This window comes from Rhinopithecus roxellana, chromosome 15, assembly GCF_007565055.1.
Source record: "Rhinopithecus roxellana isolate Shanxi Qingling chromosome 15, ASM756505v1, whole genome shotgun sequence".
NCBI classification, from domain to species: Eukaryota; Metazoa; Chordata; class Mammalia; order Primates; family Cercopithecidae; genus Rhinopithecus; species Rhinopithecus roxellana.
The window spans coordinates 20,020,128-20,037,159 of record NC_044563.1 but is presented as its reverse complement, the minus strand read 5'-3'; the positions used below and the strand labels follow the sequence as shown (position 1 = coordinate 20,037,159).

At 39.3% G+C, this 17,032-nt stretch overlaps 1 protein-coding gene across 4 annotated transcripts; it reads left to right on the top strand.

Moving 5' to 3' along the window:
• Nucleotides 1-4,765: 4,765 nt before the first annotated feature.
• FAM111A (family with sequence similarity 111 member A) lies at nucleotides 4,766-15,308 on the top strand. Of its 4 annotated transcripts, none has more exons than XM_010385022.2 (4): nucleotides 4,766-4,901; nucleotides 5,014-5,121; nucleotides 9,765-9,882; nucleotides 12,009-15,308. In XM_010385022.2, the coding sequence occupies exons 3-4, from the start codon at nucleotides 9,802-9,804 to the stop codon at nucleotides 13,761-13,763; spliced, it is 1,836 nt and encodes a 611-aa protein (XP_010383324.1). In that variant the 5' UTR covers nucleotides 4,766-4,901; nucleotides 5,014-5,121; nucleotides 9,765-9,801; the 3' UTR covers nucleotides 13,764-15,308. The 4 variants fall into 4 exon arrangements, with proteins under 4 accessions (XP_010383324.1, XP_030774395.1, XP_030774396.1 ...); XM_030918535.1 differs by lacking the exons at nucleotides 4,766-4,901; nucleotides 5,014-5,121 and adding exons at nucleotides 5,143-5,766; nucleotides 6,063-6,083; XM_030918536.1 differs by lacking the exons at nucleotides 4,766-4,901; nucleotides 5,014-5,121 and adding an exon at nucleotides 5,143-5,766.
• Nucleotides 15,309-17,032: the final 1,724 nt, after the last annotated feature.

The following is a 17,032-nucleotide window of genomic DNA, read 5'->3' as shown; positions in this document are numbered from 1 at the left end:
TCCACACTCGGTGACTGGTTCTTCCAATTCTCCAAGTACTTCAAACTAGATTAAACGGCAAACACGTGTATTTAACGTAGAATGTGTGTGCATTTTAATATATTGGATAGGCTATGAGATGTGACCTGGTAAAGCACTAGGCTTAGATACAATATTGCATTAAACTGCTCTGGGTCCATGAATGTGAGAATCATATTCATTCACCTCTGTTCCCCAATATCCAGTACAACACCTGGCACAGAGTAGTAATTAACACGTCTCTTAAATGAATGAAACCACTGTGGAAATGATATTATTTGTGTACCTTCTCTGTCTTCCCTATTTGAGGGCAGGACTCAACATTTTACCCTTCATAGAATCTGGCACTGGATCTTGTAAATTGCCACCAGAAATTTATACCTTGAATAGATGATTGGATGAATGAAAAAGCAGTGAAGTAGGAAGGAGTAAGCAACTGTGCCTTTTTGCAGTTAGATATGAGAGGCAGTCATCACTCAATAGAATAAGTTTGGCTTCTAGTTTCAGATGGGAGTACAAATCCTCATAAGGATGTTTCTGCACAATTATTTGCTAAAGCTTTTTGTGAAATGGCGAAGATGATCTCACCTTCCCCACAGGGTTATTGAGAGTATTAAATGAAACAGACACATGTAAATGCCAAGCTCAGAGAGGAACTCAAAGCAGTACAGCAGCAGAGGTCATTTCCCTCTACACACTCCCTGCTCCTTCCCTGGGCAGACATAAGTGTTAGCCAGGCCAGTGAAAGCAGTCAAGCAGCCAAGTTGGACTTTGTAAAGGTATCCCACACCACCACCACCCCTTTTAAAAGTTACTACAAAAGTAATGATAAGAAAGTTTTATATGTAATAACTATGGCATTTTTACCTTGATCACACATCTTGATTTATCAAACAGGTATTGATTTTCAGTACTTTCAATGATTAAGAATAAGTTAGGGCAACAAAAAATGAAATCTGTGTAGAATATGATGAACCTGGAATTTCTGGTTTCATACATATGCGTGTGTATATACATATATACACACACATATACAGAGCAGTAATGGCTTTTAAAATAAATTCAAATAATAATAGAAAACAAAACATCTTCATGCGTGATGTAATATTTTTCCTACAAGAAGGCCTTGCTTTAAAAATGTGCATAAGGTTATGCTTTTGCATATTTTATGTAATTTCTTAAAGGTACATTATCAAATTAATATTTTCCAGCCAGGGTATCATATTTAAGGGTGATAGCAAATACTCCAAACACACCAGCTGTCACAAAATAATTAGGCCTACGTCTATTATTATCTGTTTCTGGTAATAAAATTAATCATAAATGATATGAATTATTGATTAAAATTAGTGTTTATAGACTATAAACCTATGAAAAGTCACAAGAGCATTATTTTTACATATTTTTCAAGAATTCAGATAACATGTAACCTTTGATTATAACAGAATTCATTTCTAGCAGAATTACAAATACAGCAATTATAAATATAAATGATACTTCGTTAAGTCCATTCTGCTTTTAACTGTGCAACTACTTACAGCAAGAGGCAGGAATAAAAAGGTGTGTATAGGTGTGGAAGAAAAATCACCGCATGCTGTTTTTGACCTCACGTTGTAAAAAGTAATTTCTTACTATCAAAAAAGGCGTTTTCCCAAATAAAAGCAAACAAACAAGGAAACAAAAATACAGGAAAACAAAAACAGAAACAAAAACAAAAACAAAAAAACTACTAACTGACTGTGACTTAAGTGTGAAGGAAAAAAACCCTTTGCAGCTAATGTTGGAAAAAGTGTGTCCCCTGTAGATTTAGTCTAAGAATTAAGAAATTGGCTGGGTGCGGTGGTTCATGCCTATAATCCTAGCACTTTGGGAGGCCAAGGTGGGTGGGCTGCCTGAGCTCAGGAGTTCGAGACCAGCCTGGGCAATATGGTGAAATCCTGTAGTCCCAGCTACTCAAGTGGCTGAGGTATGAGAATCACCTGAACCTGGGAGATGGAGGTGAAAGCCAAGATTGTGCCACTTCACTCCAGCCTGGGCGACATAGCGAGACCCTGTCTCCCAAAAAAAAAAAGAAAGAAAAAAGTAGCCTGTCTAATGAAGCGTTGACAACGAACCCAGGCTATGATTATAGAATAGGAGCTTCATAGTAATTGTAAGAACTCTGGTCCTTAGAAGACAAAAGTTAAATTTAATAAATAAGTTTAATGTTCAAAATACCTTTCTAAAACTTGTTTGTAGACTTTAGAATGTGAATTTTATTTGGTTTAGATCTTACTAAGCTATATTTTGTAACTGAAATTAATACTTCATTTTTGCCCGAAATTAGTAGAAAAAACAATAGCCAAAGTTTGCTACCGAGAAATAAATGTCAATATTAGACTTTTTTTTGAAAATGTAGGGAACTGTAATTAGTAATATAAGTTAAGAAAATGACAAAGATGTCGGATAATGAAGAAAAAATGTTACAGTAATCTTTCATCCAAAAAAAGGTTATGTTCCTATTGCCTAAAGCCAAAATGTATTTCATTGCAAATATAAAGTTTAAGAATTGCTATTTTATGCCCTTTCTGTAGTAAGCCAACACATAACTTAGCATGCCATAAACGTTTTTAAAAGAAATATGATTAAAATTATACAAAATGACAAAAATTTCAGAAAGAATGTTGATAAATACCTTGGTACATAGTAGGTTTGGTTGCACAGATATTAGGTAGAGGAACATGTTTTATATCTTCTATAATAATAACTTTTTATTGTTTCCTTGTGCACTAATGTTTTAATATATCAAAATCATTTGAATAATCTTTCTGGTAAATCTCAACTTCGTAGATTGAAAACTTTTTTAAAAACTTTACTTTTAAGTTTAGTGGTACATGTGCAGGTCTGTTATATAGGTAAACTCATGTCATGGGGGTTTGAGGTACAGATTATTTCACTACCAAGGTATGAAGCCTAGTACCCGTTAAGTTATTTTTCCTGATCCTCTCCCTCCTCCCAGCCTCCACCCTCCGATAGGCCCCAGCGTCTGTTGTTCCCCTCTGTGTGTCCATGTGTTCTCATCATTTAGCTCCCTCTTATACGTGATAATATGCAGTATTTGATTTCTGTTCCTGCATTAGTTTGCCAAGCATAATGGCCTCTAGCTCCATCCATGTCCCTGTATAGGACAGGATCTCATTTGTTATGGCTGTGTAGTATTCAATGGTATACTGAGTTTTCTTTATCCAGTCTACCACTGACAGGCATTTAGGTTGATTCTTTGCTATTGTGAACAGTGCTGCAAGGAACATACATGTTCATGTGTCTTCATGAAAGAATGATTTATATTCCTTTGGGTGCATACCCAGTCATGGAATTGCTGGGTTGAATGGTAGTTCTCTTTTTAAATCTTTGAGGAATTGCCACACTGTTTTCCACAATGGTTGAACTCATTTACACTCTCCCTAGTATATAACCCTTCCTTTTGGAAACAAATTTTATCAGTATATTCAATTCTTAACACCCTTGTTTTAGAATATTTTAAGCCTATTGTCCTTTAATCACCATTTGCTTACACATTGAAATGTAAAACAGGCAAAAGAGAAGGAATAAAGGAGGGAAGGAGGGAGGGAGAAAATTGAGAGAGAAACAAAGATAAAAGAAAAAAGAGAGAAGAAAGAAGGAAGGAAGGAAAAGAAGGAAGAGAGAGAGAAAGAAAGGAAGGAAGGAAGGAAGGAAGGAAGGAAAGGAAGGAAGGAAGGAAGGAAGGAAGGAAGGAAGGAAGGAAGGAAAGAAAGAGAAAGAAAGGAAAAGAGAAGAAGGATGGAAGGAAGAATAAAAGAAAAAAGATAAAGAGAAAGAAGGAAGGAATGAAAGAAGGAAAGAAAGAAAGAACGAAAATTGTCTCCAGAGTAGAACTCTTGGCTGCCATTGGATGCTGGGTACTAGCTGTGATTACCCTTTCTGAATGTAGGAATGCACAGATTCCAAAAGTGAGTATCACAGAAAAAGTCAGCATTCAAATATGTTTTAAGTTTACTCTATCCAAACCCCAAAGAACCCACAGGAGATGAAGCAGTAATTTTAGCTTCCCTTGGTGTATTGTACATGCATTTAAGGCCAGTTCCTTCCTCCAAATTCCCACGTGTTTTGTAGTTACCAACACACCATTCAACCCCATCTGTTTATATACATCATATAGTCCTCTGTCGATTGCATAAAAGTCGTCCCCTTTGTGGCTATAGTCACCTTCTCCAATACACATCTACTCAGAATGCAGGTTCTTAAACAGCAGGCTGCCTTGAAAACCCTCTCCAATCTTCTTTGATCATCAGCTTTCAGATGCATATTCCTAGAGCCCATATCATCTTCTTCATCACTATCATAAACGTCTCCACATATTGATGAACGTTTGGAGAATCGATTTATGACAAGGACGTTTACTCTTCCTGTATCCGCGGCTTCTTAGTGATTTTGTCCGAGTGTCCAGGCCTATCCCATCTGCTGGGGATGCCGCCCCCTGGGAAACGCCTGAATGTCCCCACTTGCCGAAGTAGCCTCAGCGCCTCCTACGTGCTGCAGCAGATGGCGCGCTGCAGACCCCAGCCTGGTGCCTCCACGCCTCCTCCCCAACCATGATGTACAGGCAAGGACAGGCACATTCTTGCGCCCCGACTTCCACCTCCGCTTCCCGCGCGCGCGAGACTCAAGCTGCTACAGTGGCTCTGCCGCCAGTGTCCCAGCTCCTCCCACATCTGAGTGTTCATTTCCTGCTCCCTCTGCAGCCCCGCCCAGGCCAACCTACCCGCGACTAGGACGCGTTCCCTTTCGTTCACGCTTTCCAATACTCGGGACTGGGGAAACCCGGAGAATAGAAAGAGGCAAGGACCGCCGTGGGCAGCGAGGTCAGTGAGACAGGGTACTGCTCGCGGCGTCAAGGAGGAGCGCTGTGGATGCGTAGGATGGGGGCGCTCCCTCGGCCTTGCCTTTCCAACCACTTTTTTTGCATGCCACCAGGTATCCCCACCGCAACCAATCGGCTTCCGAAGTAGGTGAGTTGCTGTCTAAAGAGAAAGACAAACTCCAATATCTTTCAGTCCATCAGCCAGACGCGCCATTCCCCAGGTGAGTTGTTTTTTGTTGTACTCGTGTAAAAGAAAAGTTCAAGGGAAGAGAACAGGCTCAAGTCTGCTTCTCACGCTGGCTCTGGGGATTAGGAAGTTCAGAAAGTTTTGTTTCAGACTGGCAGTGCTGTCTGATATAAATACAGCGTCAAGTACTGCACGCTGTAGCTACCTGAGGCCCCGAACAGCCAGTCTCCCCGCTTTTCCAGTGGTCCATAGAAGCAAAAGAAAGGAGAGACAGAAGAGGGAAGAGGTGCGTGGAAGGTTTAGGCGGAAGAAGCACGGCTGATTTAAAAGTGAAAGAAAGTAACCAATTGGTTCGCAGACAACCTTAAAAGGCTGGCGATTCAAACCCCTAGCCCCACCTGCTCCGTTTCCCGCCCAGCTGGAGCTCTGGAGTCTTTGCTTCCTCAAATGCGAGCGGGACCTGCACTGAGCGCTGGATTCCAGGCCCAGTGCTGGCGAGGCGCGCAGTGAGAGAGCACACAGGGCGCTGGGGTGCTCCGCGGGGCACGGGCGCGGCCGCGGCCGCGGCGGGCTCGAGTCCCCACTGGGAGGGGAAGGAGCTGGGTGCCGGGAAGTCAGGGACTGACAGCGCCACCCATCTGGGGAGCCGGGAGGAAACAGGTTTTATTTTGGTGGTGCTGTAAGTCCCCTTGTGTGCGGGGTCGGGGGAGGGAGCGGGGCGGCGTGGTAAGATTGGAAGAGGCTTAGAGTTGGCCTCGACCCCCTGCCCTTGCCCCTGGAAAGGCAGAAAGTGGGGGTTGGGGTGGGGAAAAGCACGAAGAGAGGAAGAGTGAAGGAGGGGAGGAGAGGGAGAGAGACAGAGAGGGGGAAGAAGAGAGGGAAGGAAGGAGAGATTGAGAGAGAAATTCCTAAGGGGAGCTGTCAGGTGGGCTGGACATGGGCCCCAGGCCGCACTGCTTTATCCCTTTGCTGTAGGAAGCCAAGCAAGTCATTTAGGTAAGTAGAACCCTGACCTCAAGTATAAAACAGGGGTTGGTATAGGATAGCTAAGAGCACTTTATATTTTGATACAATCTGATTCATCCTGGATACTGGAAACAATGTAGGAAAGAGAGGATATTGGAGTGTTTTCTTAACCTCTTACCCCTTTCCACTGTGATTGCTCAAGAACATGCAAAATTCATGTTTCTTTCTGCCCATTTTATTTTATTTTTTTAGTCTGTGTCTATTAATCACACCTAAAGCAGCTGGATCGTCTCTCAGACTTCATAAGATGAGACTTCATGAACAGATACAGTGAATCCCTAGATTTTCTTAATAGTTGGGCAACAAGTTCTTGCATTTAAGGATGTTGCAACATAGACCAGTTCCACAATTATATATTTTCTATTTTTGTTTTCCTAGGTTCTCTGCTGTTTAAAAAGTACCCCTGTAGTGAGTGTATTGATACTGATACCATTTACATCACCTTTTTATTGATTATTTACTGGGCAACCTATTACACACAGGCGACATTTTAAGGGCTTTGCATGCTCTCTCTTTCTCTCTCTCTCTCTATACACACATATACTATGTATAGATAGATTGCATATATATATAGTGTGTGTGTGAGAGAGAGAGAGAGAGAGATGGCGTCTTGCTCTGTTGGTCAGGCTGGAGGGCAGTGGTATGATCTCAGCCCATTGCAACCTCTGCCTCCCAGGTACAAGCCACTCACCTGCCTCAGCCTCCCAAGTAGCTGGGATTACAGGCACCCACCACCATGCCCAGCTAGTTTTTAATTCTTAGTAGAGACAGGTTTTCACCAGGTTGGCCAAGCTGGTCTCGAACTCCTGACCTCAAGTGATTCATTAGCCTTGGCCTCCCAAAGTGCTGGGATTACAGGCATGAGCTACCGTGCCCAGACCACAGTGTATTTCTTAATCTTCATAACAAGGTTGATTCCCATCTTAGGGTGAGGAAAATGAAGGAAGAATAGTTAATTAATATGCCCAAGGTCATGCAGCTAGTAAGTGGCTACCTGATATTTGAACTCAGACGGTCTTATAAGGTCTAACATTATTTTAGCACTTCCATATTCATTATCTCATTTAGAATCATTGCTTCTTTTTACAAACAAGAAATTGAGGCACAGAAAGGCTAAATGAATTTCCTTAGTCATTGATTGACAGTAAACTAGAAAGCCAGGACTCTTGCTCCATAGTGGAATGGTTACGAGAGTAAACGTAGCCTTTAGGTAACTTCCATTTGACAGGAAATACAGGGGCTAGAACATAAGTTAAACAATGACATGAGGAAGCAACCCAGGAGGTGAACATTCTCTAGAGACAATTTTTCTGTTTTCTTCAACAAATCAATGCTTTTTCTAGAATAAAAGAACCTTATAAGACATATAAAGGAAACTGTGTACTTCAGTTGGATCTTGGTATGAATAAATCCGTATGGTGATTATATAAGAAAAAGTACGTAATTTTTAGAGATGGGAAGTGACCATTAGCGTTTAAATGTCATGAGGTTTCTAGCTGTAACATAAATCATCTAGTAAAATAAAAGGATGGTGTAAGGGTAGCCAAACCCAAGTTCAGCAACTCACACCTCAAAGCCAAACATCAGAGATGAGAGTTGGTGGGAGGAAAAGCAGGTTCCTTCAGAGAGCCAGCAAACTGAGAAGTTGGCAGACTAGCATCCCAAAGTACCCTCTTAAGTGAGTACAAGTTTCAGGCTCTTTATGTTAAGGGCATGGGGAAGGGAAGGGATTTACAATCAAGAGGTGACCATTGACTGCAGACATCTGAGCACTGTCAGGGGTCCAAGAAGGTTGGGCATGTCTTTGTCCTGATGTTCCAGTAAGCCCAAACATTGATTGGTTGAAGAGAACAGATAAGTTGTCTCTATAGAATGTTGATTTCCTGGGCTGCTTCTACATGTTGTTGTTTAACTTATGTTCTAGCCCCTGTATTTCTTGTCGAATGGAAGTTATCCAAAGATTATATTTATTCTCCACGTCACAACCCTCCTATAAATTTTTAACAATGTGTAGTTGTTTACGTACTTTCCCTTTAATCCCAGAGTTAGTTTTTAAAACTACATGTTTTTGCATATTATCTCACTGCTCTAAAATTAACCTCCCCTCCATGCATGATGGGTAAAGGCCCCGTGAACAAAAATAGAGTTAGTTATGTTAGTTCTTTTACTGTTTCACTGTTACGTAAGTTGGCAAAAAAATGAACAATTATTAACTATGTGATAGGTATGTACAGGTTCATTATACCATTCTCTCATTTTTTTCTCTAACAAATTTTTCATAATAAAAAGTCTTGAAAGTATATTCTCTGAGTTTTATGACCTTGAGTAAAAGTTTAAGCTCCCTGGGTGTTCCAGCTCTTTGCCAGTAAAATGAGATGCTAGTACCTATCTCATAGGGTTGTAAGAATTACGTGAGGTAGTTGATGAAAAGCACTTAGAAAAGGGCATAGTACACCATATGCCTGTTCCATGCATTTATTGAATGTACCTTTAGAAATGTATCTTTTTCAAGGGCCTGACATGTCTCAGACATTGTTTTTAGATATTGAGGTACAAAGGACAGACATGGCTGCTGCCCTCAATGGTATTTATTTTTCTAGCGCTATTTATTACTATTGAAGATGTCACAATTTTTATTTTTTATTTTTTATTTTTTTGAGACGGAGTCTCGCTCTGTCGCCCGGGCTGGAGTGCAGTGGCCGGATCTCAGCTCACCGCAAGCTCCGCCTCCCGGGTTTACGCCATTCTCCTGCCTCAGCCTCCCGAGTAGCTGGGACTACAGGCGCCCGCCACCTCGCCCGGCTCGTTTTTTTGTATTTTTTAGTAGAGACGGGGTTTCACTGTGTTAGCCAGGATGGTCTTGAACTCCTGACCTCGTGATCCGCCCGTCTCGGCCTCCCAAAGTGCTGGGATTACAGGCTTGAGCCACCGCGCCCGGCCGTGAAGATGTCACTATTTTATTTAAAGTTTGTTCATCCTCTTCTAGGGAGACATCAGAGGAGAGATAGAAGGAAAAATACCTCTTTAAACAAAAAATCTAAAGCAGCAACTAAGGTTTCTGACTATCATACCTGGCACACTTTCCAGATTTCTTTTTAAAATCTCATTCCAAGTTTCTTTCATCAGCTCTTTCCTCACCACTTCCCTGTAATTTTATCTTCCCTTGCCGTCTTCATCTTAAATAGAGACCAGATTTTAACATCAATGTAACTAGAACACCTTTCTGAAATTTCCAACTGAAAATTATTATGTTATTTATACCTGCATTTGAATTCCATCTCTGCCACGTAGCTCTGGCCTTGGGCAGCTCATCTACCTTCTCTAAGCTATACTTTCCTCATCAGCAAAGTGTAAATATACCTAATTTGCATAGTATCTATAGGAATTTGCAACTAGAGATAATTTTCATAAAGTGTTTAGTATAATTTTCATGAAGTGCCTGACACGCAGTATTCTGGAAAAGGGAGCTTTTATTGTTGAGGTGATTATAGTTGGTGAATAAACTATCTATTTGCTAAGGTACCATATCCGGGGAGAGCAAGGCTGGAGCTCAAGGGGAAAGATGGGACATAGGACACCAGCTAATCTTTTCCTCTGTACAATTAATGACAGCTTTGAAGATACTGCTCTAACTTGAAAATTTGAAATTAGTATTTCAGCTGAACCATCCATTCATCTTCAAGCCATCATGAGCTGTAAGAAGCAGAGGTCACAGAAGCACTCAGTCAATGAAAAATGTAATATGAAAATCGATCACTATTTTTCTCCGGTATGTCTGTAAATTCTACTTCTGTAATCTAGTCATCCCTTAGTATCCATGTGAGATTTGTTCCAGGATCTCCCTTGGATACCAAAATCCATGAATGCTCAAATTATTCACATAACATGGCATAGTATTGGCATATAATGTATCATATCCTCCTGTATACTTTAAATCATCTCTGGATTATTTATATTACCTAATAAGAGGTAAATGCTATGTAAAATGTTGATATACTATATTGCTTAGGGAATAATGACAGGAAAAAAAGTCATGCATGTTTAGTTCAGGCACACTAGTTTTTATTCCCAAAATATTTTCAATCTGCAGTTGGTTGAACCCATAGATACAGAACCCACGGATACTAAAGCCTGTTTACCAATATTAGACTTACCTATCCTTGGCATTGGGTTTTATAGTTCTTCTTGCCGAGAAATTACCTTGAGTGTTGGAAATATTAAATAACTAAAATTGTCCTTACTTATTTTATCCTTTCTATTTTGGGGGTAGCATGGGGAAGAGAGTTGTAATACAAATCTTGGCTATATCAAAGCAGTCTTTAATGAAAAACTATCGTAATATTTATTGAATAACAACAAAAACTTCAGTACAATATGTTACAGTAAACTATGTAATAAACCAAAATTAATGCAATTTCATAGCATGAAAACATATACCATTCCAAATGTGGCTGATCTATTCAATCATAATTATAACCCACGTTTGAATACAGTTTATAAAACAATTTTTTGATATATTTGTTCTTACCATAACCTTGTTAGGAAGTCAGGAAGGATTCTGACAAATCTTCAATTTGTTTATTGGAGAAGAGGGAGCAAGTGAGTTGTTGCTTAAGACAGGGATGAAGTGAAGACTTGGAGTTAAGTTTAATGACATGTAATTGGGCCTTTTTCTACTGATTGGGCTCTATTATGGTATCAAACCATTGTATCTTTCCCTGAGTCTAAAATGCTCCTTGAATTTATCAAGAAAAAAGTTGAAGAATGATAAACATTTGAGTATGCAGTTTACAATTTCTCAACTTGTTTTGTTTTGTCCTGGTTCTGGAAAACTAGAATATCCAAGTATCCAAAAAAGTCTAAGGCAAACTTAGTTATGTTTTTCTCTATCCTATTCCATGACAGAGCTAATTACTATATCCTATCCCTCTTCCCCTTTCAGAGGTGTCTATATCTGCCCAAGAATCACTTTAATAAATAGGAAATTTATCATAGTACTCCAACAGGGTGTATGAAAAGATGTTTCTGATAGCCTTAGGCTGAAGGGATGCTCTTTGAGAGTTCATATGTGTGCCCAAGGAAATCTGTATTACCTTAAGTCCCTTTTATTTATTTATTTTTGATCTGGAATATTAGTATAAAGAAGGAAAACAAATGTTAACATGTGCTAGTCATTGTGCTAGGCATTGTCATACAGTGATGCTACACTTAATCTTTACAATATTCCTGGCATTGTTATTCCCAGTAGCAGTAAGGGGCATTGCTGGCATATGGACCCATATCTGCTGGTACCCATGCCATGATGAATATGACTTGGGAAAAATGTGTGTTTTAGACATAAGAAACAGACACCCTAATTTTTCATTGAGTTTCTACTATTTGATTAATCCTCTTTATTTAATTCCGCTCCCCACCTTCACCCCTGTTTCTTAAAATAATGCCCTTCAAAAATGACAATCATAAATGCAAAGTTTACCAAAAAGAATATATACACTAGTCCAATGGAAAAAATAATTGGATTAGGAATTGCAATTTTGATACTCACTTTATTTATTGGTTATTATGTGGCCCTAGAAAAGACGTCTACAAGAAAAACTTTCAGTGCCTTAGTTTCTCCATCAAAAGGACAGATAAGTCATGTTTGTTCCTCCTTATTTTATAAAATTTGGGGATTAGTTGATGTAATAGAGAAAATAAGTTGAGTTCTTTTCATGATATATGCTGGGTGAATCAAAGTATTTATTGTCACAAATAACTATATTATAACCAAATGATTAGTTAAATAATGATGATTTTGTTTAATATGTAATGCTTATAATAAATTGCATACCTGAAAAGAGAAGCAAAAGATGAGGGTTGCATTCAGAGTTTTAAAGTATCTAACATTAATTTTAGGTCTCTAAAAAGCAACAGAATAATTCCAGTACTTCTCAAATGAGGATGGAGTCTAGAGGAGGCCCAAGAGACGTAACTAATACCCAGGCTCAAGAATTCCATTCACTTAAGAAAAATCCAGAAGACCAGACCATGCCCAAAAATAGAATAATACTTGTTACCTTGGATGTAAACTACAGGAAAAACCAAAATATGAAACATGAGCTCACCCATAGTGAGAATGGTAGCTTATATATGGCTCTCAACACTCTCCAGGCTCTCAGAAAAGAGATAGAAACTCACCAAGGCCAAGAAATGCTTGTGCGTGGCACAGAAGGAATCAAAGGGTACATAAACCTGGGAATTCCCCTCAGTTGTTTCCCTGAAAGATGCCATGTGGTCATTACGTTTTCCCAAAGTAAAAGTAAGCAGAAGGAAGATAACCACGTATTTGGCCGGCATGACAAAGCATCGACTGAATGTGTCAAATTTTACATTCATGCAATTGGAATTGGGAAGTACAAAAGAAGGATTGTTAAATGTGGGAAGCTTCACAAAAAGGGGTGCAAACTCTGTGTTTATGCTTTCAAAGGAGAAACCATCAAGGACGCTCTGTGCAAGGATGGCAGATTTCTTTCCTTTCTGGAGAATGGTGATTGGAAACTCATTGAAAACAATGACTCCATTTTAGAAAGCACCCAGCCAGTCGATGAATTAGAAGGCAAACACTTTCAGGTTGAGGTTGAGAAAAGAATGGTCCCCAGTGCAGCAGCTTCTCGGAATCCTGAGTCAGAGAAAAGAAACACCTGTGTGTTGAGAGAACAAATCGTGGCTCAGTACCCCAGTTTGAAAAGAGAAAGTGAAAAAATCAAGGAAAACTTCAAGAAAAAAATGAAAGTAAAAAATGGGGAAACATTATTTAAATTGCATAAACTAAAGTTTGGGAAAGTAACAAAAAACTCTTCTTCGATTAAAGTAGTGAAACTTCTTGCACATCGCAGTGACTCAGTTGGGTACTTATTCTGGGACAGTGCAACTACGGGTTGCGCCACCTGCTTTGTTTTTAAAGGATTGTTCATTTTAACTTGTCGGCATGTAATAGATTACATTGTGGGAGACGGAATAGAGCCAAGTCAGTGGGCAGCCATAATTGGTCAATGTGTAAGGGTGACATTTGGTTATGAAGAGCCAGAAGGAAAGGAAACAAACTACTTTTTCGTTGAACCTTGGTTTGAGATACATAATGAAAAGCTTGACTATGCTGTCCTGAAACTGAAGGAAAGTGGACAACAAGTACCTATGGAGCTATATAATGGAATTACTCCTGTGCCACTTAGTGGGTTGATACATATTATTGGCCATCCATATGGAGAAAAAAAGCATATTGATGCTTGTGCTGTGATCCCCCAGGGTCAGCGAGCAAAGAAATGTCAGGAACGTGTTCAGTCTGAAGAAGCAGAAAGTCCAGAGTATGTCCATATGTATACTCAAAGAAGTTTCCAGGAAATAGTTCACAACCCTGATGTGATTACCTATGATACTGAGTTTTTCTTCGGGGCTTCCGGCTCCCCTGTGTTTGATTCAAAAGGTTCATTGGTGGCCATGCATGCTGCTGGCTTTCATTATAACTACCAAAATGAGACTCGTAGTATCATTGAGTTTGGCCCTACTATGGAATCCATCCTCCTTGATATTAAGGAAAGACATAAGCCATGGTATGAAGAAGTATTTGTAAGTCAGCAGGATGTAGAAATGATAAGTAGTGAGGACTTGTGAGAATTCAGTCTGTTAGATTTAAGGGAATGGCTTATGGAGTTATTTCATAGACATTGATAATGGTTTTCTAAATTCCAAAATGGTCATCTTATCAATAATAATAATAATGACCATTTTCTATCTGCCAGGCATTTTTCTAAGCACATGAAGAAATTAGTCCTAAAAACACTCTGAGATGGACTATAACTTGCCCAGTTTTTTGTTTGTTTCTTTGTTTTGTTTGAGACTAAGTCTCACTCTGTCGCCCAGGCTGGAGTGCAGTGGTGCAATCTCAGCTCACTGCAACTTCCACCTCCCAGGTTCAAGCAATTCTTACGCCTCAGCCTCCTGAGTAGCTGGGATTACAGGCAAACGCCACCACACCCAGCTAATTTTTTTTTTTTTTTTTTTTTTTTTTTGCATTTTTAGTAGAGACAGTTTCACCATGTTGGTCAGGCTGGTCTCGAACTCCTGACCTCGTGATCTGCCTGCCTCAGCCTTCCAAAGTGCTGGGATTACAGGTGTGAGCCCCACGCCTGGCCAACTTGCCCTATTTTAAAGTCAAGCAATGTGAAGAATAACAAGATTAAATAATAATCAGTTTCATGACACTAAAAGTCTTATAATCATTGGGTTTTTTCATCTTTCATATCTTTGCCTAAATTCATTTGCTACAGTGCAGGAACCAGAACTTGTTCATCTCATGATTGCCTACATCTAACATAAGGAAAGTAAGTGCTCAGAAAAATGTGCAGGTCAATCAGTTGCAAAAGTTGGGGCTGCAGTTAATGCTTAGGTAAGAGCTAAATGCTTGATTAGAAATGATCTCAAAACCTTTTAGAATTTCCAAAATCCTCATATTGCTGAAACTGTCAGAATATATGGGTCCCGAAATTCAGATGATAGTCACTCTTCCCATATTTATAGGCTATTGAGGCAAGAGATATCTTAAACATCATATTACTTTATTTAGATTTCTATTATTTCAATTATTAATGTTATGTTTTTCTCATTGTTTTACTTCTTCATGGTATTGTGAAGACTGTATAGATGATTGAACCAAGCCTGCAAATCTCCCTCATTTGGAATTCCACTGGACCCAATCTGTTTTCCTTTGCCATTGCAATGCTACTAAAGCCATACAATATCAAGTACCCTCCCTCTAGGTCCAGGGGCTATAACAGAAGGTGGGCATGTAGGATTTTAAGGGCTGGTTTCAAGGGGTGGAGTGTAGGAAAACAGCCTGTTGCGTTGCAAGAGTGATGTCATCTTGAAGTGCAGCTGGCACGATGACTGCTATTTGACTCCTGCATACCAAGACAGTCTGCAGCAATGTCTTTAAACAATGCTAATAGTGCAGATAACCCCTCATAAAGATGCTTATCTAACCTCCCCAGTGGTCAGGTGTTTCACAAGAAAGTCTGAGATATGACCAGCTACACATGTTTTGCCAAAAATGCTTGCTATATAAAGGGTACTTTTGGGAGGGTGAGTGCCGCCATTTAGTGGCTGCTAGAAACATTGCTTCTGTTTGTAAGTTCCTATTAAATGTTTCTTTCTGAGAAACCATATTTGTCAGCCTCTTTCTTTGGCCTCTCAGCTTCTTTGGTCTTTGGGGATACGTTTGCACAGACCTGCTCACCGTGAAACACCTGGTGACTTTTAATGAAGAATGGTATTAGAAACCAAGATCTAGGCACTAGATATGCTCATCGCTGGTGGGGTGTTGTTTCTTTTAGGCCCCCCTCAGCTGACAGGGCAAAGAAATATTTGTGTGTATATTTACCCATATATGTATATGTACACATGTATATATGCCTTGCTTATCTGTAAATTCCAACTCCAAACAGTGAGAAGCATGATGCCTGCCATCCCTCACACATTCACTTAATTGCTTAATCCAAGTATACATATATAGCAGTGTCAGAATTGTTAACCTCTACCTCAATGGGAAATAATTTTATCAACTAGAATACAGTGCCTACATGCAATTTCCTTGCTTTTAGTCTTACATATTCCATTCATTCCCAAAGTTATTTCAGTCACCCTCTTCTTTCTCACCTCCTTCAGTGATGTTTTATATGCTTATAATACACTTATACATACATATAATAGTTAGATTTTCTTGTCATAGTTTGAATTCTTTCCTTTGACCCCTTGACCTCCTAAATGATATTTTAATGTGTATACATTGATTCACTCTGTGCTGTAAAGTTCTATGGGTTTTATCATACAGAATAGTTACATTACCCTAGAAATCTGTGCTTCACCTATGTATCCCTCCCCTCTTCCCTGAACCCCAGCCAAGAAAAAAAAAAGATCACTGATCTTTTTACTATATGGTTCTGCATCTTCTAGAATGCTATATAATCAGATTCTGTTTATATATTTAGTACATTTTCCACATTTTTCTTTTTGGTTGTTGGTGGTGATTTTTCTGCTTAAATGGGCCCCATGCATAAAACTGAGGTTCTGTCGAGTGTTTCCTAGCAACAGATGGCTCCAATATGCCTTATAAAGAAAATGTATGTATTAGATAAGCTTTTCAGACATGAGTTACAGCATTTTTGGCTGTGAGTTCAATGTTAAGGAATCAACAATATATATTAAATAAGATGTTTTTTTAACAGAAACACACATAAAGCAAGTTTAATGTACTGACTGATGAAAATGTTGTGACCAGAAGATAATAGGAATTTAACACTGTGTTACTCCTAAAGGCAATGCTTCAGTATTTGCTAATTCAGTATTTGCGGCATCTTTATAGACCACAACTACCACAATAATGAGAATTGACTGTATCATTTCAAATATGGTTTCAAGCCTAGTGTCTCTCTAATCATCACAGAGACTTAAACTTATGTGACTTTACTGTTTATTAAATAATTTCTGACATATTATCTCAATACCCATTACAGCAGATATTATACCTGTTTCCTGTGTGAGAAAGAAGTATAACTAAATTTTTGCCCAAATTGGTGGTACCTTGGAAAAGACTGGGACTTAATCTTGAAATGTAGCTTATTGTTCTTTCTCCTAACAGCTGGTTCATCAGATCCAGACACTACTATGGCCATTCCTGCATCTAAAGTACACCCACCTTGGATCACTTAAGAAATATTATAAGCATTTCAGAATGTAGCAAATACCTTTTTCTGATTTTCTCTTTTCCTAGCTCTACAGACCAGGTAGCTAGAAAATTCAGCTTAAGACTGTATTTATCACCACTCACTCATCCAATTCCCGGTTACAGAGCTAACCCACTATCACAAACCACTCCAGATCTCTCT